The 24,329-nt window shown below is 42.0% G+C and overlaps 1 protein-coding gene across 2 annotated transcripts in view; it reads left to right on the top strand.

Annotated features, from left to right (window-relative positions):
• Positions 1 to 22,548, top strand: part of FGF9 (fibroblast growth factor 9) — a 31,121-nt gene extending 8,573 nt beyond the window's left edge. For both annotated transcript variants that reach the window (XM_046663712.1, XM_046663711.1), the window contains 2 exons: positions 1,134 to 1,237; positions 21,373 to 22,548. In XM_046663712.1, the coding sequence (XP_046519668.1) occupies positions 1,134 to 1,237; positions 21,373 to 21,618 (350 nt within the window). In that variant the 3' untranslated portion in view covers positions 21,619 to 22,548. The remainder of the gene's footprint in view (positions 1 to 1,133; positions 1,238 to 21,372) is intronic.
• Positions 22,549 to 24,329: the final 1,781 nt, after the last annotated feature.

Genomic DNA, 24,329 nt, shown 5'->3' with positions numbered 1-24,329 from the left:
AATTAATTGTTTAAAAATCCACGTAAGTGCTTTTTCATTAGTCACATGGGACTGCCTATAGCACAGTGTTATCCGTAGTTTTTTCTAAACTCTTAAGGGTAAGTACATTTTTCAATATTTGAAGATATTTTTAAAACAAGAACTCAATATTTGGTATGCGTTAATGCAAGGTCTACACAAAGTGTAGCATTTTATAACAAAATTGAGAAAATGGCTAAGCACAGTAATATTAGCATTGTCCCGAATACACTGTGGGATAATCATGTTAAAACAACAACATAGTGAGAGAAATTGAAGCTGCTGTTGTGGGGCCATAAAATTCGGGATTTATGCCCAGCTTAGGTGTTGTTATTCTTGGTGAGTAAGAAAGGGGAAAGAAGGAAATAAAAGAAGATCATTACATTGATTTGATTTCAAACTATAGTATTCCTGGCCTATTTTAAATCAAGAGCATTTTTGGAACCAGCATTTTTTCCCCCAGAATATTATGTCATCTTAATTGCTTAGCTATCTCTTTGAGGCTTAGATAAGTACAGCAAAAATCAATACTTTGTTTCAGCAGAAATATCTGGGATATGTAGGCTGGTTTAGTTTTCCAGATGAGGCTCAATAAAGTGATGCAATAGAGAGCGGGATAATTTTCTGTATAAACCAATAAAGTCTTTGGTTAGCACCTTATACTCTCGTTTTGAGGGAATTAAGGCCATTCTCTGAATAGCATTTTTTCCCCTATTTATGCCCATGCACAAATACTTAATTTCACATTTATAAAGTGGAAATAAGTGTTTTTTCCCATAAACTATACTCTTTTAGGTTAATTAGGATATGTACATTGGTTTATCTATCACTTCTTAGCATATCTATGTAAATACTAGCAATTTTATTTTTAAAATGTACTTGTTATGTGTCGTGTTGATAAGTATTTTTGCATAATTATTATAAGATAGAATTTAGTTGAAAAATCGGTTCTTTTAGGCCGTGGTTTTAAGAGAAGACACTTGCTTAGTGAGTGTGAGATTGTGCAAGTTGGGAGCTGGGCTCAGTGTCCTCTCAAAATGCCTGGGGATGCTGAGACTCTAAAGAGGTGCTCTGTGCTCTGACTTGTCTCCCGCCTTCTGCCGTTTGTCTCATAGGCATTCTGGAATTTATCAGTATAGCAGTGGGCCTGGTCAGCATTCGAGGCGTGGACAGCGGACTCTACCTCGGGATGAATGAGAAGGGGGAGCTATATGGATCAGTAAGTACCGTGAGAGACGTTGCCCATCTTTATGTCTCACATTGGATTCGAACTGCATTTTCTCTAGATTATAAATAGCTAGAAGTGAAACTGAGTCTGTTTGCAAGGAGAGTGTAAGTTTTTCCTTTTTGAGGAAAACCATTTTGTTTTTATTAATAGATATCAGCCCTGGATCTTCACCAGACCAAAGTTTCTAAGACAATGCTTTATTTGTATACCAAACCATTTTCATTATCAAGTAAATAAAAAATTCACAAGTGTGAAAAATCCCATCTTCTTGTATTGAATGGGAGTGATTTTCGAAATGAATTGAAATTATCTTCTCCCAAGTTTTGCCAAGCATTGTAATTAAAACTAGAAATAGACCATGCAGTGAGTTTGAACCCTTTTTCTGAGCTGCATACAATTTTCATTATGTGGAGAGAGAAGAGAGATGGAAATTGTCAGATATTCTTGTATGTGAATAAGAATATAAAAATATTATAATTATTTGCAAGTATCATGGGTTTCTTTTTTCCTGTCTCACTTCCCGTCTCCACTGGGTTGTGTGTCCCTTGGGGGAGGCAGTGAAGAAAAATTTGCTGTAGCTTCCCAGCTGCCAGGCACTGCTGTTGGTGCTCGGGACGGCAGTGAATGAGGCGAAGGCCCTGCTCTGGCTTGAGAAGAGGGGACTGACTTTACATCTTTGTATCTCTTTACGTCTGCTAGCGTGGTTTCTAAACCATGGTGTGTGGTACACAGTAGGAACACTTTTGCTAAACGTATGAGTATGAAAAATAGATTATTAGTTACTCTACACTAAGTTGAATTTTTAGTAAAAAACTTGTAGTGAAATCAGTCTTAGTTTTTCATTGCCATTGTTGGTAGTCAAATGAGAATTTAATCCACGTTATCTGGAATATGAGAACTTTGATTAGACTCTACAAAAAGTTGGACGTTAAAGGAAGCTCAGAATGGAAAAAGTTCTGGAGTCCTGTCGACAGAAATGAAAGGTATTTTCATATAGAATCAGGAGAAATTGTTTCTAGTTATACTCCTTTCCTATCCATATACTAGTAAATACATATGTGTGTGCACACCCACACATGTGCAATGGTTGGAAGTAGTATCACACTTTTACTCAAAAACTCCAAATGACAATAAATTATGGCCTGTGTAATTTGAATATAGCACATACCACTTTTAATGACACACGGATGATTTTTCTGCCTTGGTTAAATTTGAATCTGGATGGGTTGATTTTGTTAGCTATTTAATTCTTTTTTTAAAAAGTGCTTCCTTGAGAGAAATTATTTTAAAATATGTTTTTAAACATAAGACTGAGTTTAGCCTTTTAAACATACTTCTTGGTTTAGGTAAAGTTATTTACTTTCTAAATTATCTTTGTCAACACTTTTAAGTGCAAAGATACAAGATGTAAGGAAGCTTTAAAATTTTTAAAGTATAAAGTGATGTTCTTTTGTCACTCCAATTTTTTTTTCACTTTCAGGTGTATAATGTGGATTTAATTAAGTCGGTCACAGTTGAACTCAATAAAATGCTTTTTGTGTGTAGGACACAATCTGACCTTTAGTGGGAGAGACTATAGTTTATCACAATGGTCTCTAAACTTTTTTTTATCACGTACCATCACACCAAAAATTTTTGTTTTGAGTGTGGATCTCAGTAATACCTATTAAATTATTTTAAAATTGTATATATAGAATATAGTTCATACATGTTATTTTATTTTATAGAACATGTATTAAGGTACAAATTTTTAAAGGATGTGATGAATGAGTAAATACAAGCAGAGGCCATGGTGCTTGTGCCCCTCAGTGGACCACCGTGCACGACCCTCCGGAGCGCCTTCCTGGTACAGAGATGACCGGTCTTTCAGATGAAATCGCGGCCTGACAGCCCCCTGTGGTTTATTGGTTGACAGGAGAGCAGATGGAATTTGGTGTTCAGCAAAGTGGCCTCTGCGTTTGTTGTCCCGGCTGAGCCTGGTCTCTCCGTCTGGGTTCTTTCAGGGGCTTCCTTCCTTATCTCTGCTCGCATCTTGCTGCCCTCCTTCTGTGTACCCCCACGTGCAGCACAGGCTGGGAGCAGGGTGAGGGCTTGAGGAGGTCCCTGAATGTACACCCAGTGAAGACCAGCAACAGGACCGCCTGAAATGGCAGCCGGGGGCAGAAAGTTGGAGAACCCCGTCCTGTTACATTTTCTGTGAATCCCAACTGCCTGTGTAGGGCTTTCGAGCACGCAGAGTGTAGCTAGGAGTGTGCTTGCCGCCTCCACTGCCAGGGCCACGCACTGGCGCAGCTGGCTGGCAGTCCCCGTCCCGGAGTCCCAGCGAGGCAAGGGGGAAAAGGCGAGAAAAGGCAAAAATGACTCTTCCTTCTATGCTTGAGAGCTGCATGCCTTCTCGTGTGTATCCTCAGGCTTGGAAACCACTTGGAGGAAAGTCTGGCCAGGATCACTTCTCTATATTGCGATTTCCTTTGTGGAAGAGTATCTTAAGCGGCTTCTTTGCATCCAACTTCTCCCATCCCCAACCCATTCTCCACACTAACGGGAGAATTACCTTTCAAACCCGGACGCGAGCGTCGCTGCTCCGCTCCGACCCTTTCCGACCCGTGGCTCTGAAGGCTGCTGCCTGCATTCCTTGTGCTGCGTAGCAGGCCGGGATTTCACCGACCGCTTGGCCGAGTCTGCTTTGCCAGGGCATCTCTTGACTTCAGTCAGGCTGCTCACTGTTCTCCACACAAGCCGGGCCGTCTGATTTGTGCAAGTGGTCAAGTTAGTCCCTCTCCCAGGCGTGCCTTTCTCTTCCCTTCTCTACCTGATGAAGCAGTGTTCTTTCTTGAAGATTCAATGAAATCATTGCCTCTTCTGCAAAACCTGTACCGTACCCCTAACTCGAACCCTAGTTACTCTGGTTATCATTTCTTCTGGTTTACTCTGGGCCCCGGTAATACTTAGTTTATATTTCTATTATCAGGCAAGTAAGAGTACAATTTATCATGTAGTTAATTGTATTTCTGTGTTCTCCAATGTATCAAAAGGACATGGGCCACATATTTCTTTTTTTTTTTGAGGGAGGTTATCCCTGAGCTAACATGCCCCATCAATCCTCCTCTTTTTGCTGAGGAAGATTGGCCCTGAGCTGACATCTCTGCCCGTCTTCCTCTACTTTGTATATGGGACACCTGCCACAGCATGGCTTGATGAGCGGTGCTAAGTCCGCAGTCGGGATCCAACCTACGAACCCCTGGGCCACCAAAGCAGAGTGCGTGAACTTAACTGCTACGCCATGGGCGGCTCCAACACATATTTCCTTTTAGTGTTGCCTAACACATAGCAATGGCTCTTACATATAGCAGGTGCTCAATAAACGCTTGTTGGATTGAAATGAATTAAACATTGTGATTTATTTTTATGCTCCATTAAACATATAGATGTGGACCTCACTGTATGTCCACTTGTATGGTCAGTGTGTACTTAGGACTCTGCTGGAAGGAAGAATCCCTCTCTTCCATTCCCATGCTGAAATGGACTGTGATGTGTCATCCCTGCTGTGTCCAGCCCAAGGGGGATATGGCCGAGGCTGGAGAAAAAGATAGTGTTGTGCGAGAACATGACAACAGGAGTCAGGAGACTTGAACTGTCATTCTGTCTCTGCCTCTGGCGAGGTGCCGGGCCCTCATTCTCCTCATCTGCAACATGGAGAGCTTGGCTTGGGTGTCTGGACTGTCTCCTCCTACTCTGGATCTCAAGCATTTATGGTTTGGATTTTTCAGGCTTCACTCTTGAGTCTCGTCTGCCTAACCCGTGATGTTCTCTGTGCACACAGGATGTTTATGCAGCCAGGTCTTTCTGGTCTTACGCGTAGAGCTGGGAAGGAAGCTCCCTGGGCAGCCAGCCTCCTTTCCCTTTGGCCTGTGCCTAATGCAGGTGACGGGAGAATGAGGGTGAAGCCTGGGCTCCTCCAGGGCCAGGAATCACATCTTCCATTGGGTTTGTGGGTATAACACCTGGTGTGGCACTTGGAATGAGGAGTGACCAAAATGCTGCACTCTCTTTGTGATTAGACTGAGAGAAGGAAAGAAAAGAAACAGGCAATGATTCTGTTATCAAATGCACTAGAAATTGTAACTTAAAGAATTTTGATCTGTATGAAGTTGTGTAAAGCTCAGTAAAATAAACTGGAGATGTTTTCTTTCTAAGCATTGGGGAAACCTTGAAAAGACTGATCTCATTAGGAAAGAAGGTAAATAGGAGATTTGGGGAAGTAGCAGTCACTTTTATAAAGTAAATGAGTGTATAAATATAGCAAAAATTACTTTAAATGTGTTTTCATATTTTGGGATTATTTTTCTCTTTTCATCTATGTAGTGCTTATGTTTCCAAGATTACCTTGGAATAGATCTAAAAGGTCAGAGGTCAGTGCAGTAATATTTCTTCAGAAAAATAGGTAGGATTTTGATATCCTATTAGAATGTAGAAATAGGAAAAACTATATTGCTAATGTGCATCATGTTGTGATTTAAGGAAAACCTGAATAATTCCAGCTATGGGGTGGAGTTGGATTTTTGTATTCATGTGTTCATCCATCCATGCATTCATTCATTGGTTTGCTCATTCACTCACAAACATTTATACCTACTATGTGCGTAACACTGTGCTAAGTGCATAACAGTGCAACAAATATCTCAAAATCTCGTAGGAGAAATATGCTTATAAATAATTCAGTGCAACATGAAATGTGCTATTTTAGGGGAATGCAGACCTGTCTTGGGGGCTTAGGAGAGTGTTTCAGTAATTGCTTGGGGAAATTGGGTTGTGACATTTAAAATGAGTCTTGAAGGATGAATAGGCGTCTCAGAAAAGGAAGGACAGACAAAGTAGGGCATATAAGCCTTCACATGTAAAGATTAGAATGTCCTGGGTGAAATTTAGAGAGGATGTTAGGTCACACTCACGCACAAGTGCATACTTGGCAAGAGGATTGAAGTATTAGAATATTAGTTTACTTTTGTCACTTTTGTCCTTACCAAAGAGACAGGAAGTAAGGCTCCTATGGTTACTTTTAGGCTCTTAATCTAAATTATCTGAGTGCTATCAAGATACTTTAAAACATCAAGAATAATTGACTATAATAAACATCTCACTAAAAAAGAGTGCTATGAAAAAATTAATTTCCTTCAAGAAGCTTGCATTTAATGAAAGATATTTGACCTTTTCATTAAAAAAAGGTAGCACAATCACTAAAATTGTAATGATGTGGGAGTGTGGAGCGTGGAATCTGCAAACGTGATGCAAAAGGATAGCACGGATTTCTGGTTTGTATCACGTCTATAGCACTTACCTTGTTCTGTCCAGGATTTTAATTCCTGTTGGTCTTTCCCACTAGATTCAGTTTTTAGGAGTCAGAGTCTCTGTCTTTAGAATCTTTCTGTTTCTTAAAGGCCCAGCAGTGCGTGGTATGTGCAGTAGGCATACAGTAAGTGTTTGGTGACCCAGCTATTCAGCCTGTCCCAAAGCACATACACGCAGAGCCTGGCTGTATTTGAGCGTCATGCATTGATAGCTCTGCCCAGCAAGTAGTTGCCAGCTTATAGTGTCCTGTGTTCCCACTGGAGTTATCTCATTTAACTGTTAACACCGAGAGTGAGAGAGGCTCTGTGATTTGATCAAAGGCCCAGAACTCTTAGACTGCAGAGTAGGGACTCAAGCCTAGTTCTTGCAACTGTCGGACCAGCGCTTCGGAATCCCCCGTCATCCTGACAGAGATGCTTGTAAAACAGGTGTTTACTAGTGGATTTGGTGGTTAAGTTTCCAGAGATACGACTGGGTCTTGGTTTATGTGAATCCCTATAATCAATGACTGAGGTCTGATGGGTTTTGACTGTGTTTGCAATGCACATAAACTTTTCTTTTTAAAGAATGGCATCTGAGCTACCAACTGTGGCCAGTCTTTCTTTCTTTCTTTTTTTTTTCTGCTTTTTCTCCCCAAATCCCCCCCAGTACATAGTTGTATATTTTAGTTGTGGGTCCTTCTAGTTGTGGCATGTGGGACGCTGCCTCAGCATGGCCTGATGAGCGGTGCCGCGTCTGAGCCCAGGATCCGAACCGGCGAAACCCTGGGCCGCCGAAGCGGAGCACACGAACTTAACCGCTTGGCCATGGGGCCGGCCCCGCACATAAACTTTTTAAAAAATCAAAAGGGGCAGTTGTCTCCAATGGGTGGAGACACGTGAGCCAAAGAAGTTTATTGTGTGGTGTTTCCAGTGTGGAGAGTGGAGGTGGGAGGGACCCTCTAGATCAGCCTGTCCCAGAATGAAGGAATGTATTAACCACTTTACATTGTTTTTGTTTTTGAGGAAAATTAGCTCTGAGCTAACATCTGTCACCAATCCTCATCTTTTTGCTGAGGAAGACTGGCCCTGAGTGAACATCCATGCCCATCTTCCTCTACTTTCTATGTGGGACGCCTATCACAGCATGGCGTGCCAAGCAGTGCCATGTTCATACCTGGGATCTGAACCGGCTAACCCAGGCCACCGAAGTGGAATGTGTGAACTTAACCGCTGCGCCACTGGGCCAGCCCATGTATCAACCTCTTTAAGAGGAAAAAATAAAGTATCTTGGATCCTTAGAACCCCATATTGACTTAAATTGTTTTATTATGTTATTTGAATATGTACAAACATAAACTCCTTATACCTCTTTGGCAACTGCAATTCAAAACATATGAATATTAAAATTCACACTAAATTATAAACCAATAAAATCCAAATTGGCATGATGGATTTAATGGACTGGATGATGTCTGAGGCTCACTTCAGACACGGCTTCAGTGTCATTGTGGCCCGGCAGCTGTGGCCCAGCTTTGAGCTCAGCACACCCATTCCTCAGAGCACCTGGAGGCCTCGGGAGGGCAGTTCCCCCACCGTCGTCCTAGTCGAGTTACTGGGAAACCGGATGATATCCTCTGGTCATCACTGATGTTCTGTCTTTTTCTTTTCCGATTAGCCCTACGGTGAAAGTAGCACTACTTAGCGCGGAGAGTAATTTTAAACACAAATACATTTGTAGGTGGCAGCATGTGGTTATAGGTCATCTGGAGAGTCCAGAATAGCCTTCAAACAATTCATTTACTTTTTCATGAAATGAAAAGACTAAGTGAGAACGTTCTTGTAGAAAACTTGTAGCCACCCAGATTAGGTGCTTTGTCTTCCAGGGATCTGCAGATGCCACTTTTGAAAGCATCCTGGTACGTGTGAGGTCCTAGCAAGGAGGGTCAGCGGTGTGCTGGGAGGCAGCTGGACCTTGGCAGTTTATTGGAGACCTTCTTGTCTCCGTTAGGCGCTCTGCAGTGCTGACTGAGCAACTGTTGACCACGCAGAGTAAATTTGTGTGTTTACGGAACAGGGTACCATCCCAAATGGCAAGGAACCACTAGACTTTGCAATTTGTCATTATGGTGTGTCAGTTCAGATTGCTTTATGGTAGATGTTCAGGCATGTCCTGTGCATGGCGTCTCCAATGAATGTAATTCATGTAAGGAAATGAAAAGGGTCATTTGCTTGGTAATCTACTTGCTAGCAGGCTTGCTCTGGAAATGGGTGGTTTTAAACCTTATGCATTTAAACCAGATGCATTGCCTTATGTTGCATACGTACATTGGCAATTTTCAAAGGGCCAAATAATAATTCTTTGATGATAACGAGGGCAGCTCCTCAGAGGAGCATTTTCTGCTGTACTCTTTGATTTACTTCATACAATGTCCTTGTTTGAGAGATGAGGAGAGGAGAGTTTAGTGGCTTAGTGACTTACTCAAGGTCACATAGATAGTAAGCGACAAATTACGGTTTGAATGTAGATGAATTAGTAAACCTTGTCCGATAAATAATGCATAAGAGTGACCATCCATTTTTGTGAATAAAAAATATTTTTTTACCAGAGTAAAACACATATTAGAGCAGGATTTTAGTTTTTCCTTCATAGATAGGATTTTTGGAAAAAGTTTTTCTTTCTGGTAGCCTAGTTTTTATTTAGTGGTTCATTTCTTTCCTTAGCATCTGTACTGCTGGCCATTAGTTAGTGGAAAATCATCTTGAAAAAAAGTGTCTATTTACTGAATTTCAGTTAAGTTTATGTTGTTTAGCAGGGTAGCTGCATTTGCTGGTTGTCTGAGGCATGTTGAAGACCTCCCAGGCACAGCGGCCAACGCCGTGGAGCACAGGGCTGGAATTTTACAGGGTTTGGAAATGATTTCGCTTTAATTATTAATAGCTCAGTCTTATTAATAGCTCCTCTGCGATAAGAGGTGGGAGGAGGATGGTTCTGGGTACCAGGTCACGTGCTCAGGAATGGGCTTTCTTCACGCTCGGAATCTTGGAGCAGAATCTTCTCATGACAGACGCTGCTTTGTACACGATCCTGGCTCTTCTCTCTTCCGACCTTCGGTTTGCGTGTGTTCCCTGCTCCGCAGGGCTGCCTTGTCTGAAGTCCCCTGCCTCAGTCCCTGCCAGGGAAGTCTGATGAGGAAAGCTTGAGAGCCTGGTTTTGGGAAGCCCTGGGTCAGGCACTTATGAAAGCTGTTTCTTGGGGTGGAACCTGGACAGGCACCTAGTTCTTCACTGTCCCTCATGGAATTCCAGTTCATGACAGGGACGCTCTGTGAAGGTGGCACTTGGTTACTTTGGTTTCCCATGGAACTGCCATACTTGAAACAGGGTCTTGCATGCAGTTGGCACTGAATAAATGGAATGTGTGAATGTGTTGGCAGTAGGATCCCAAATCACCTATTTCTTTTATCTGTATTCCAGGCAGACCCTAGTTTATAAGCACCTAATTTATGAATAGCTATTTGAGGTGTAGACCAGAGTGGGTTCCTGATCATTTTGAGTTTAAACCTTATGGCTCCCTTTTTATAAAAATTGTTATGGAACCCTGCATGGTACTAACTGTACTTGTGTCTTTTGATTGAAAAAATACATTATGACAAAAACTTCTGTGAATTCATTAACACTTTAAAATGAATTTGTTACAGAGCAGTTCATATATTTGTTTGCGAAGAGCCGCATGTCTGTGCGATGGATATTTTATTTAGATCATTTACTGACACTGATGACCCCTGGTTCCTAGCCCTTCGTCTCACTGCGCACATGAAATCCAGTCAACTTGTCAATTGGGGGCTGTGAAGACAACCAGTAGAAGTGGCCTTAGGACAGGAGGGGCACAGGCTTGCTGCGTCCTCCGCCCCTCACCCACCCTCTGGGCCATTTCCTCACCCCGTCCTTCATCTGCCCTCTCCAGCGCCTTCCCTTCTTTCAGAGGAGATTGTCAGTCACACAGAGCCCTGAACGGTTATTTCTCAGACCATTTTTGGTGGCAGAGCTTCCTGCCTCTCCTGTCAGCCTCTCCGAGCTCCTTGCACTCCTGCTGGTGGACAGCCTGGTTCAGAAGGAGGAAGCGCTCCAGCCTGTTCCTCACTCACTCTCCCACTCCGCTGCTCTAATGCTCACTCAATCACCCCCTCTTCCATTCACACCCACTCTTGCTTGCTTGCTTTCACAAAGTCCACAAACATTATTTATCTTGCCTGCTACTAATACGTGCCAGGTACTTTAGTAGGTGCTGGAAATACAGTCGATCCTCATTATTTGCAGACTGTTTATTTGCAAACTTGTTTACCTCCTAAAATTTGCTCGTAACTCTAAAATCATTACTCACTGCACTTTGTGGTCATTTGCAGACATGCGCAGAGAGGCAAAGCATGAGTCCCCTGACGGGCGTCTTCTCAACTGAGGTGCCACAATGTGATGCTCTGCCTTTTTATTTCAGCTCAGGCTGTGAACAGCTGTCCTTTTAGAGATATATTTAGTGCCACGTTTTTCACATTTTTGTGTTGTTGGCGATTTTGCCATTTAAAATGCCCCCAAAGCGTTGTGCTGAAGTGCTGTCTGGTGTTCCTAAGTACGAGAAGGCTGTGCTGTGTCTTTTGGAGAAAATACATGTGTTGGATAAGCTTTGCTCAAGCGTGAGTTGTAGTGCTGTTGGCTGTGAGTTCATTGTTAATGAATCAACGATATTAACTTACACAGAAACTCACGTAAAACAAGGTTGTGTCTTGGTTATTATGACCAGGGCTCCCAGGAACCGAACCCCGTGCTTCCCTGAGGAGCAGTGGTTCAGTGTTCGCTAATTCAGTGTTCACGGTGACTTTACAGAGCATAACTCCTGTGAATAAGGAGAACTGATGGTACGTGCAAATGCAAATGGCACTTCCTCTTGTGGGTGATCTTAGAACTGGTTCAAGAAGAACTCGAGACTTTGTTGGGGGAGTCATATATGCAAACCAAGAATTACAATCTGGTATGATAAATATTATAATAGAATTATGTGCAAAAAGGGCTTGGAGAGCTTGGAGTGGGGAGCTTAATTCTAGGGGTAGGAGAGGATGTCAGGATTATTCACAGAGGAGATGGAGAAAAACAGGCAGGTGTTCTCAGGAGAGAAAAAAACTTGGGTGAAGGCAACTTTGCTGCAGGGTTTGGAAACATGGTGGCTGCTAGGTGTTTCCTGATTCTGCCATCTTTTCTTCCACCTCCCCTGTTAGGGTTCTGTCTCTGCTTCTGTTTTTCCCAGCTGCTGCCAGAGGCTGCATTGCTGACCTTTGGAGGGTGCTCCCCTGCATTCACAGCCATTCCCAGGACGGTGCTGCTCTCTTGCTGTGTCCTGGCCTGGCAGGTGCCCTTGAGCCTCATGGAGAAAGCTGGCCTCGCTGGAGCAAAGTGGGAGGCACTGCTCAGGGAGCAGCTCCAGCAGCTGCCTGACCACCGCGTCCCTCCTGCCTCCCCCATGCCAGGGACTGACTGGGACTTGTGCAAAGATATCCTTTGGCAGTCTGTTGACTTGGTGCACCTCAGCAGCATCCTGACAGGCAGCTGAGAAAAATGCCTGCATTCCTGACACCCCTGCTGCAGAGGGCTCCTCTTGAGGATTAAAAGGTTATGGCATTAAGTGGGAGAGACATGCGCAGAGCTGTCTTCCTTCATCCTCTCTGTAAATGCCTAAAGTCCTGACATAAGTTGATCCCCTCCTTTCTTAATCTTTGTTGTGTTGTAATTCTTCATTGAAATCTCCATCGACGTTTGCTTTTCCTTTGTCATGAAGTGCCCAGAGCTCAATGCAGTATTCCGAGAACAGACTTGCCAAGGTCATGCCAAAGACATCCCTCTCGCTAAGGCGCATAATGTGATTGCTTTGCCCTAGTGGGGACTGATTTTTGCCTATTTAGCTGCCACTTTGTACTGTACGTTCTCGCATACCTGCTGTCCACTCTCAGCTCTAGATTTCTTTCTGTTCTCCTGGGCCCTTCCTTCCTTCCACCCATCCATCCATCTGTTTTCCATATGAATTGCTGTGTTTCTGATAGTTTTCTCTTGGTTGGGTTAACTTGCCTTGTATTTTTTTTCTTTCTCTCTCTCTCTTTCAAGTTGATTTTCAGTTTTCCATGTTTTGATGAAATATTCAAGCCTGTACTTGCATTCTGAACAGTTTGAACTAGGAGATAAAGCATGGAGTAGTGGAAACACGGGGCCCAGAACCTACCCAGCTCTGTCGTTCACTAGCTGTGTGACCTTGGGCAACCTCCTCAAACAGGCTGAGCTGTAACTATGAAACAGGCTAATGGTGGCCACTTCATAGCAGTGCTGTGAGGATTAGAGAAGGTGATGCCTGTGAAGCGCCAGCATGGTGCTGGGCTCAAGTGGCTGCTCAGTCCAGGCTTGTTGCCTTAGCATCTTCATGGGTGAGCGTGGCAGTGATGGAAGTCCTGTCCTGGTCAGCCTCGATCCTCCTGACTGGATGGAGATGCACGGAAATTGTGTTTCTTCCAAGTTTGAATTCTGAGATAAAGATTTATGACACTCTATAAAAATAAGTAAACATTTTCCTTCAAATCAAAATATGGCGTCCCTCGAATTATACTTTAAAGAGTTAACCATAAAGTCTTACTTATTAATTTTATATACTTGATTCTCATTTGTAGCTCATTATTATTTTATCTACTTAATTAAATAATTTTTCTATTTTGGGATTTAATTTACTTTATGATTATTATTATTTTAATGTTCACATATTAGTGAATTCACTAGGCTGTCACAGCACCCAAAATGTCTATCATCACAATGGGGTTTTCAAGGTTAAAGCACTGTTTTAAAAGGCCTGTGTCAGCATATGAGTTTGATGCTTTGGAGGAACAGATGACTAGTCAGTGGTGCCAGCGTTGATCAGGGCTGGCAGAGGGCTGTCGCGCCTGAGCAGAGGGGCCCAAGTGTTGCAGAGAGGAAGGGACGGCGACACCAGTCACTTTCTAAGAGAGAAGAGTCAATTATGAATCGCAAGGTGGGGGTTGGGAGGAAGAGTTGGGTTCCAGGGAAATCTGGGCTGGCGCGAGTACAGTTGGAGCTCGGAGTTGGGGACCCAAGGAGTCAGGAGGATGCCAGAGACAAGCTTCATCCACCTTGAGTTTTTACTTGGGATTTCTCTGTGGGTGTTGGAGGGGGTGGAGGTGCAGAGGAAACATGAGCATCGGCTGGGGGTATTTGAGAAATTCAAGAATCCTGGTATTATTTCTCTTTAGTGTTGCATTTTATCTGCCTTGTTGCACACATCCAGCTTTCCACTCAGGTTTGAGCGCTCTGTGACATCGCTCATTTTTTGTTTTCTTACAAGATTTGGTTTTTCTTCCAAGTAAGTTCTCTTAGGGCAGCTTCTGATGCAGGGTTTGTTGGTCAGGCAAACATTCATTAATGAGCTATGTTTACTGAGGCCAACATTGGGAGGAGGATGGTGGCAGGCCCCAAGATGCAAGGAAGTAGTAGGCAAGATGCCCTGCAGGAGGGGATCATCCTAATGGTTTCCCTGGGAGGAGGGGGGAGGGCCCCTCTTGCCAAAGTGATGTCTCTTCCCTGTCCTCCTTTCCTCCTTGAAATAGCTACCTCATTCCCTTGGCTTTCAGTCTGTGTTTCTGATCTGTGCTCCCACCCCCTCTGCAGTGGGCAACTGATGCAGCACATTTTATTTGGTTTCTTTCCCTATTTTCCAACTCCACAGCAGTTTCTTTTCCTTTCCTGTTCACTTCTTCCTTACAGAGTTATTGTGGATAGCTCTGCTTTCCACATTTTGATGTTCCAAGACTGAATTGCTAGAATCTTAGACACAAAGAGACCTTAGGAATCTCTTAGTCCAATTCTCTCATTTTACAGATGGGGAAGTTGAGGCCCAGGATTGTTAGTCAACCCCTCTCCAGTTACCAGATTTGGTATGTTGTTTGTGGAGGGTTGGCATTTCTTTATCTAAGGAAATTCTGTGAATCTTTTAGTTCTTCAAAAATTGTCTTTGGGCTTATGCTGTCATTATATTTGTTAACCTTTCAGTTTCTCTAGTTTTATCTCTACAAACCAAGTCCTGAATTTGGTCTGCTTAGTCTACCATAGAAAATCTTTGGTACGTTTTCCTCGTTCAGTCCCTCCCTACAGTACACCCAAGGATCCTCATGAGACGGAGTAGCTGGGTTCAGTAGTCTCTGGGCGGTATCCTTTTTGGATCCCTTATTTCCTTAATTTCCCTCTCAGCCTTTTAGCTCTCCAATTTTCCTCCATCGTCAGTCAATCTGATTCTTCAAGGGCATACTACTCTCAGTTTTTACATAGAGTAATATTTAATTTGAAGTTTTTTCAGCTTTTGCATATCTTTGATGTGCATTTTGAGTGGTCATTGAATGGCATGCTACTCTTATCATGTGATAAGAAATGTTGTGTGTGATTTCTTTTTAACTCAGTGTTCTAAGATCTTAAAAGAAATTTCATGAATTTTCCCTGTAGGGTTCTTTGTGGAAGAATTAAGTGCGTGTTGCTTACACATTGACACAAGCACAGATATTTTTTAAAGTGAATATTGAACTTCTCAAATTTGTATTCTGTCCTACCTTGAGTAAGATTTTCTTTCCCCTGTGGGACTATGTCTCTGGAAATGTATTGCAAATTTGTGAGCTAATATATTTTGCTGAGCAAATGTCCATTTCTACAGGCAGCTTCTAAGGAAGGCCTCTAAATTGTCTAGCCAGTCCCGTGGTACACTTGGCAGGCTCTGTCCTTGGCAGCATCCTTGGTGCCATATGGCTGGTGAGAGCACAGCCTAGAAGATGTCTGTGGGTGCCCCTAGGTTCAGACTGGGCCCCCGGCCTTTGAGTCCCCGAATACCTAAGAAGCAGCTTCTGGGAAGAAGGTGTTTCTGCTTTTTTTTTTTTTTTTTGGTCGAGGGGAATGGAGAGAATGTAGGAATTCTTAATTTTCTATATATTTTGATGAGACAAAATGAAAAATTGCCTGCCTGTTTGCTTCCTTTTTATGCATTGACCAGACACAGCTGATTCAGTTATTCCCACAATTCCAGCAGCAATTGTGATGGCCAGGATCATGGACTTAAAAGCAAGCCCATCTGGAATAGTGGGTATTTTAAAGAGGTTTTGAAAAACGGGGCTTAAGGTGAGGCACATTGAGGACATAAGAGGGTTGGATCTGAATTGGAGCTTCTAATGAAATAAATAGTGCCCTCCTGCCAGTTCTGTCTATGTTGGTTGCTTCCTGTCTGTTTGGGGACTTCTCCCAGGAGAGAAGAGTTAAAGGACCTGCTTCTTGTTAAAGGTCCTTTAGTCATTATATTTAATCACCCTGATCCTTGCAACAACTCCCATTAAGACTTTACTGCTATGTTATTAATGAGGGAGAGGACATCTGTACAAGTCATTGTGGTTGAGGCAGGCTTAAATACCGTGACTGTAGGAAACGGTAGGCAGGAGGACGAGTGGCTCCCTCCCATCCTCACCTTATGAAACGCTCAGGGACACTACAGTCAGGTCAGTTTCTCTAGAGTCTAAGTTTAATAATGGTTTAAGCAACCCAGTGAGTTGAAAAAAGGCAATCATTTCGACAGTGTGGTTAAAGCTACTATGTATATATATAAATAAAAATATGGAAATCATATTTGAAAATAGCAGCATGATATGTCTATAGTTTTCAATGAGTAAGTTTTATTGAGTAAGAAATTTTGAAAAATTCTGATTTCACTTTTCAAATAGGTATAGATACGAATTGGGCATCATAATGCCCATGTGGATTATACATTTTCTAATTGTCTAATATTTTAGATTCGTGTCTATTGTAGTGCCCGCTATCCTCAGTTTCGCTTTCTGCGGTTTCAGTTCCCCGTGGCCAACCGTGGTACAAAAATACTAAATGGATGCGAGAGAGAGCGCACATTCACATAACTTTTGTTACAGTATATTGTTAGAATTCTATTTTCTTGTTCGCTATTGTTGTTAACCTCTTACTCTGCCTAATTTATAAATTAAACTTTATCATAGGTATGTGTGTAAGGAGAAACACAGTCTATTTGGGGTTCAGCACTGTCCACGGTTTCAGTTGTCTACATCTTGGAACTTATCCTCTGTGGATGACGGGTGTATGAGTTGATGTCTTACAACATTCCTAAACATTCTCTGGGGTCTACTATAATTTTCACATTATTATCTCATACTTTGGTTTTAATAGGTTTGCTAAAAGTTTTGATTTCAGTTTTTCCCACTGCTCAGAATTTGATGATATAAAATAAAAAGAGGTTTCCATAGTTGCTAACATTCAACAGATTTTGTTCCAAAGCATAGGCTTTAGTAGACTTTTGAATTAAATCCACATTCTCCACCCAAACCTAGTGATATAATCCAACAGTTCAAAGATAGGTACGCTATAAACAGCTGCAGTTAAATAATCTAAAAAAAAATTAAAACATGGAAATACAATAAAACAAGAATTGATCACTTTATAGTGGAATACTCTATAAACTATCCGCATTGGAAACATGTGGTGAGTTTTAAAACATCTGACTTCTATAATTCTAACGTGTATAGTTTATTTGAAGGCAGAAACTTTTTTTCTCCTCTCTCTATATATAAGAATACAGATTAATATATTTTTTTTCTGTCTCAATTTGTATTCATTTACTTATTTGTAATTTAGAAAAATCACTTTGGAGTACAAATACTTAACATAAATATATTCACCTCAACTAAATATTTTGCCACTAAATACTGAAGTGTTATCATAAGGAGATTAATTCTGTAAATCTTGCTACTTTATCTATCTTAGCCTAAAACAAAAATCACACATTAACATAATCCCAAATAATAAGAAGAAATTATTTAAAAGCATGTACATGATATAGAAAAGTAATAGTCTTTACCTTTTAATTGTCATTTTAATTTTTAAGATGTGCAAGCTTCCCTGAGTGGTGTTACATCAATTGTGTAATCATTACGGGAGCTGAAATGTGCCAGTGGTTTTGCAATGTAATGTCTGCACAATCTCATTTAACTTGTTAACTGAAGTTGTACGATACGCCCAAGTATGAGACCATTGAACTCTTAACCATCACAAAAAATGCCCATGCAGATTATACTGTTTTCAATGGAATAATTTGTTTTCTGGGTTGCCTAGAATGTTCTATTATGTGTGTATAAATGATGCTCTACAAAATAGCCTGCTGGGGGAAATAGAGCTGTGTTTCCTGAGCAGTGAAAAGGCTAGGACAATTTCTTAGCTTATTCAACTGTTTCTTTAAAGGTTTTTTTTCGTGTACTAAACCCTCCAACACGTGTAAAATGAAAATCTTTCATAAATACTGAAAATAAATGTTAGATTGTGATATCCCTACCCCTGTAGAATTTTGTTCATCCCCTGTTTTCATTTCATCTCCACCCTTTCCTCCTGCAAAATGAACAGTGTTTTTTAAGAATTACATTTTGAGGTAAAGAAGAAAGGAAGCACATGTGACTCTTGGAATAAGAGTTGCTGCCCTTAATTCCTGACATAGTCTGAGGACCCTCGCCCTTCCCTGCGTGGCCCTCCCAATGCCTGGCCCCTTGGAAACAGCGTCAGGAGTTCCCCTCCATGACAGGGTCTGGAGGAGCCACACTGCTTAGGCAAAAGTAAAAAAATGGAAGAGGCGCATCTTGAGAATATGGCATCTCCAGTGGACCTCCTGGAAACTTCTTGCTCTAGTGGCTTCATTACTGTGATAGCAGGATCCTGTGGCATAGACGAGGGGCAAATCAGTTCACGTCTGGGCCTCACTGTCCACATATTTAATCAGGAAGGGTGCACTAGCTGTTTTCTAAGGTTTGTTCCAGTTCTAAGAGGTCCTGATGTTGACATAATGTCAGCAACCACATTGTTTATTGAGGGCTTCCTCAGTGCCGAGCACTGTCCTCTGATGGCGCATTTGTAGTAGCCCTGTCTCAAGATGCTTGTTGCCACCCTGCTTTAGAGACGAGGCTGCTGAGATGTGGAGAGGCTAGGCAAGTGATTGTAAACGTCCCAGGGCTAGTGAGGGCCGAAGCTGGGTTTGCAGAGGCCTTTGACTCCAAAGCCAGGCTCTTTACCATTGTGCGAACCAGCTGCCTTCTGCCAAGGTGACCCTTTGTGTATTTCTAATCCCAGAAGGGCTCTTGTGCTATAGGCATGATGTGTCTACAAGCAAATATCAACTAGTCATCACTCATGGTTCCGAAAGGAGGAGGAAGTGTTCAGTTTTTTAGGTAAAGTGTCTGTCAGGGGCTGAGACTGCCCACTGAGAAAAAGAAAGCTTAATTTGAATAGTTTTTCATGTCCTTTGTAGAGTTAAAGGCTCAGTATACAATTCCATAATTTGGTTCATTTTATGAAGTAAAAAAACAAACGGAGCAGCTGGCCCAATGGTTAAGTGGTTAAGTTCATGTACTCCGCTTCGGTGGCCCGGGGTTCGTGGGTTTGGATCCTGGGGGTTGACCTAGCACTGCTCATCAAGCCATGCTGAGGTGGTGTCCCACATAGCAGAGCTAGAAGCACTTAGAACTGGGATATACAACTATGTACTGGGGCTTTGGGGAGAAAAAAAAAGAAGTTTGGCAACAGATGTTAGGACCAATCTCCCTCACCAAAGAAAGAAAAAAAAAGAGGAAGCGATACCAGAGCGCTCTTAAAAACAAATGAACAGAATTTGTTTAGAAAATTTTCTTAATCGCAGCAAACCCAAACCAGACAGTTGTAGCCAGGACTAATCTTGTCTGTGAGGAGGATATTTATTATGCAGATGGAAGTAAAGACTAAAATAGCTGTTAATGCCTTTAGCACTCTGTTTTTATTTCGTCAGTTTTAATTGAGCTGAACGAGAAATTGCATTCAGCCTCATCTCCTGGCGCAGCGTAGGGCTGTGTTTCCTGAGAAGCACGAGACTTTGGGCTCGTTGGTTTGGGGGTGCCTCTCCACTGCGCCCCTCCTCCTGCAGGCCGGGTCTGCCGTACCCGGAGGGGAGTGGGCCAGGTGAGCAGAGCTACGGAGAACTGGTTGCTCCCTGCAGTTCCTTTGTCCCTGTGAGCCCAGCGCCGCCGTCCCTCCTCTTCCCATCATTGCTGTCCTTGCCAGATGCATTGCTTTTTCTTTCTGCTTCCCCCTTTTTCGATCCTCTCAGCAAAGCCTTGTCCAAGGAGATAATACTTTGTTACAGACTGCCCAGTGCTGTCTGAGCCCCTGGAAGAGCTCCCAGCAGGAAGTGCAGGCCCTGTGCGCTTTCAGGCGCGTTTTAAGCCTTTGGTTCCTTAGATCAGGGACATAGAGAAGCTGCCTTGCTGTGGACTGTTGGGGTTGTCGGTGTTTCCCTTGCCCTCCTGACTTGTTCCACAGAACCGGGGATGATGGGCACTAAACTGTGTTCTTAAGCGTGTGCGTGTAAAAGGGTGTCTATGTTTGGGGGACGTGTAGTTTGCTGTCTGTCCTCTGGGTCTGAATGACAGAAACGGAAGAACTCCAATGCCCTTGTCTGTTTTGCTGTTTTGACCCTGTGTGCGGACATGTGTTTGTTTGTTTTCTTATTTATGTAGCATGCCAGGTGTGCAAGAACAAATGGAATATTTCTAAAAGTCATTTTAGTGTTTCTTTTTTAAAAGTACCCTCTAGGAAGACGGTGTTTTTAGAAGCTTGAGTTTAGTCGTGCGAGGAGGCCCTCCAGTGCTGCTTGTTTCTGCAGGGCGCAGCTCAGAAGCGCACCTTCGTGCTTGGAGTGCGCTCATGGTTGTGGCATGTGACCTGCTCCTTCCTGCCCAGGAGACGCGCAGCCGCAGGAGCCCTAGGCTGTGGGGCTAAATGGGACCCAGGCTTTCCTAAAGCTGAGGTGGAAAGAGAAATGTAATATGTTTATGAAAATGTGGAATCTTTTTGCTTTAGGAATGCGGAAAAAGTGCACCTTTTTCTTGGCGGCCGTGTGCCTGAGAATGCAGCTTTTTAAGTTGGGGGGGGGATCTGCTTCTATCTAAGTTCAAGGAAACAGGCGAGCTTGAATACTGCTTTTTACTTCTTGGTACTCAGGAAGACTCACTCAGTCACGATAGAAAGGATTATATCTCAAAATGTGGGCCGAGGATTATCTGCATCAGAATTCCCCCAAGGGCCTGTTAAAAATGCATATTTCCAGACTTTCTGGATCAGAACTTTAAAGGGTTGGGGGTTGGAAATCTGCATTCTGAAGAGGCCTCTCCAGCGATTCTGCACACTGAAGTTGAAAACCACTCTTGCAGAGTCGGGCGGAAGTCCGCTGCTCCCAAGGGCAGGAAATATCTGACATCGCTGGTGCTGTTGCTCATGTTGGTCCACATAGCAAGTACTTTATACAAAGTCTGTTCAAGATGAATCAGTTATTTGAGCCGTGGGCCTGAGCAAAGGCTCCCCCTCTCAAGATGGCCACCACCCAAATCGCTGTAGTAAAAACGAGAACAACCCACCACGGGAGTTGTCCTTTGCCTGTTTGACTCATTCAGAGAACTGGCATGTGGAAAAGTTCAACTAGAAAACATTTAGAATCTCTTGTGTTTTAGTCATTATGAATAAAAAATTAGAATGTAGTTAAGTTTATAAACAGCTATTGCAAAATGTGTTAAAATGGGTTAAAATCAGTATTTTCTCTTCAGAGTTATATTGTGTAGCCATTGAATATTGCTTTAAATACAGAGACCTAATTTTGCAAAATATTTCTTTGCTTTTTTTTTTTAACAGGAAAAACTAACCCAAGAGTGTGTATTCAGAGAACAGTTTGAAGAAAACTGGTATAACACGTACTCTTCGAATCTATATAAACATGTGGACACTGGAAGGCGATACTATGTTGCGTTAAATAAAGATGGGACCCCAAGAGAAGGAACGAGGACTAAACGGCACCAGAAATTCACACATTTTTTACCTAGACCAGTGGACCCCGACAAAGTACCCGAACTATATAAGGATATTCTAAGCCAAAGTTGACAAAGACAATTTCTTCACTTGAGCCCTTAAAAAAGTAACCACTATAAAGGTTTCATGCGGTGGGTTCTTATTGATTAGCTGTGTCATCACGTCAGCTCCACTGTTGCCAAACTTTGTCGCATGCATAATGTACAACGGAGGCTTGGATGGGAACATGCTGATTTGTTCTGTACTTAAAGGCTCGTCCTCCTGGAGGACTGCCTGTGCCCACTTGCTTGATTTATTGTGAGAGGAGGAGAGGGAGACTGAGAGTGGGGGTGCGTGTGGGAGTGGATGGGAAGCAGGGGAGATTGAAGAGAGAAGCAAAAGCAGAGAGGACGACGGCCTGATGCATGCTGGGAAATAGACACGCTTTTCCATTTTTGATCAGTTCTACTTCATCCTATATCAGCACAGCTGCCATACTTCGACTCATCAGGATTTTGGCTGGTGGCCTGCACAAGGGTACGCTGCATTTTCAAAGGCATGGAGGGTGCAGTCTTACTTAAAAGACTTTTTCAGTTAATTCTCACTGGTGTCATCCCAGTGAATTGAAAGCAAAGACCTCTTAGTAAAAAAAAAAAAAGTTAAATTTATTTATAGAAATTCCAAAGGCAACATTTTATTTATTTTATATATTTATTTATTATATAGAGTTTATTTTTAATGAAATATGTACAGGCCAGATAGGCATTTTGGAAGCTTTAGGCTCTGTAAGCATTAAATGGCAAAGTCCGCTACAAACCTGTGGTAAATTCATGCAAGTAAATATAATGGTGCATGGATACGAGAAATTCTAATGACCCTAATGTACTAAAGGCGACAATCTCTTTTGTGCCCGTATTATTGTAAACTTATGCACATCATTCATGACACTGAGTATTCACTCTTCAGACTGCTTGTTTCATAGCTTCTCCCAGAGGATTAAAGATAAACTGGGTCTTAAACTTTTATTCTGTGTCTGTAATATTTCCTCTCTCATAAATGACTTCCTCCGTCATTGTTAACTTCACGGTTGGAAAAGATAAGGGTTGGTATATATCCTATTTGTTGAAATCTATTGCAGAATATACCAAAGCTAAACAATAAGTGTGCTTCTCTTTTGCTCGGTCTCCAGAACAACGGGACTAACAACAACCGTACTGATTTAGAATTCTCAAAAAGGAAAAAAATAACTTACATAGCACAGATTTTTTTTTTAAGGGACAAGAATCAGATTAACAGGATCATTCTTGTAAACTTTTTATTTGTGTACTTGGCTATCAAATATGAAATTATACAAGTATGATAGGGGTCATTGTTACGTCTTTCACAGAAAATCCTTTTGGTGTGAACTGCCCTTCAAGAGGAACTTGCAAAATGAAATGAATAAATCTTCATCAGTAATGACAATGAGAGGGAAAGTATTATACTTGTTGACTGTGTTTTGTTTTTTTAAAGTGGTCTTCACAAGCATTCAAGTTTTTTAGAGAGGAAGTTCCTGTATAGCATATCTTTTACAAGGCTTTTATAACATTTTATGCTGAAAAGCATAAGAATACATATTTCTTCAGGAGCAATAATTTTGAAACTTGCCCTTGGGCAAGGGAGACTATTTCTTACTATATATTAAGGAGAAAAGAGCCAAATTCTTAAAGCAATATTTAAGGAAAAGGAATTTATAACAAATTCTCATACCACAGAGAACACTTTCTAGCCAGTTATGTTGGGAAATTGAAAGTGACAGTTAAAAAAATGTGTTGGGATTTATGCAACTAATGTTAAAATTTAATATTCCAACTATGTTTTGCTCTGATGCACATTCTCTATGAAAAATAAAGTCTGTCACTGGTGACTTCGAGGTGTTCTGAAGCAGAAGCACATGACTTCCTGCCGTGAGCACACGGGCCCGTCTGTGGTCCAGGTTGGAGTACGCAGCAGGGCCCTCCTGCTGAAGTGCGTAAGGAGAAACTAAGTCTAACCTTTGGAATTAAGAAGACATATTTTGAGGGGAGGGGACAGACGCAATGTAAAGTAGTGATTTATGATAAAGGTCAGAATGTCCTCTTCGTTTATTTTCTTGTTTTTTTTTTTTTTTTTAACTTTCACAACAGAAACTGCATTTAATTCCAAGGTGTAGTATTCTTATTTATTATTTAAGCCTTTGCTGCTGCTGAAATGTGCACATATTCAGGCTTTAGTTTTTCCAAAAGGCATTTAATATTTTTGGCTGAAAAACATTAAACATCTGACCACAGGGAAGAATCAAGTTTCTTGGATATCATAGGCACAATATTTAGCACTGAAGAAATTGACTCTAGGAGATAGCCAAAAGTAATCTTAAAGTAGCATGAGACGCTAGATAATCAGCCTAAAACAAAGAAAAGAATTTGTGAAAAAGACTAAAATATCCATGCATTCCTAGAAAATGCTACTTTAATGTCTACTTTTGGAGTTATTTTGTTTTGGTAACTTTTTTTCAAGAAAAATTGTTATATGCTTTTGGCAATGATACAATAAACTGTAATGGTCTGTAAATAAATATTGACTTATGCAATTTATGTAAATAAGTGTTCTGGGAGAGTAGATGGCTCAGGGTTTTGGCATGGGCGTTGTCCTTTTGGGCAGTAGAGCCAGTCATCCCCAGCTCATGGGTTTGCATCCGGTTCTTGTCATAAGAGACCCAAAACCCGTTGGATGGGGCGGCCCCGAGCCACTGTGGAATGGGTGGTTCCAGTTTTTGCAAACAGTTG

The sequence above is a fragment of the Equus quagga genome, chromosome 6 (assembly GCF_021613505.1).
Source record: "Equus quagga isolate Etosha38 chromosome 6, UCLA_HA_Equagga_1.0, whole genome shotgun sequence".
NCBI lineage: Eukaryota > Metazoa > Chordata > Mammalia > Perissodactyla > Equidae > Equus > Equus quagga.
The sequence above is the reverse complement of the archived record's forward strand: the minus strand, read 5'-3'. Positions and strand labels throughout refer to the sequence as shown.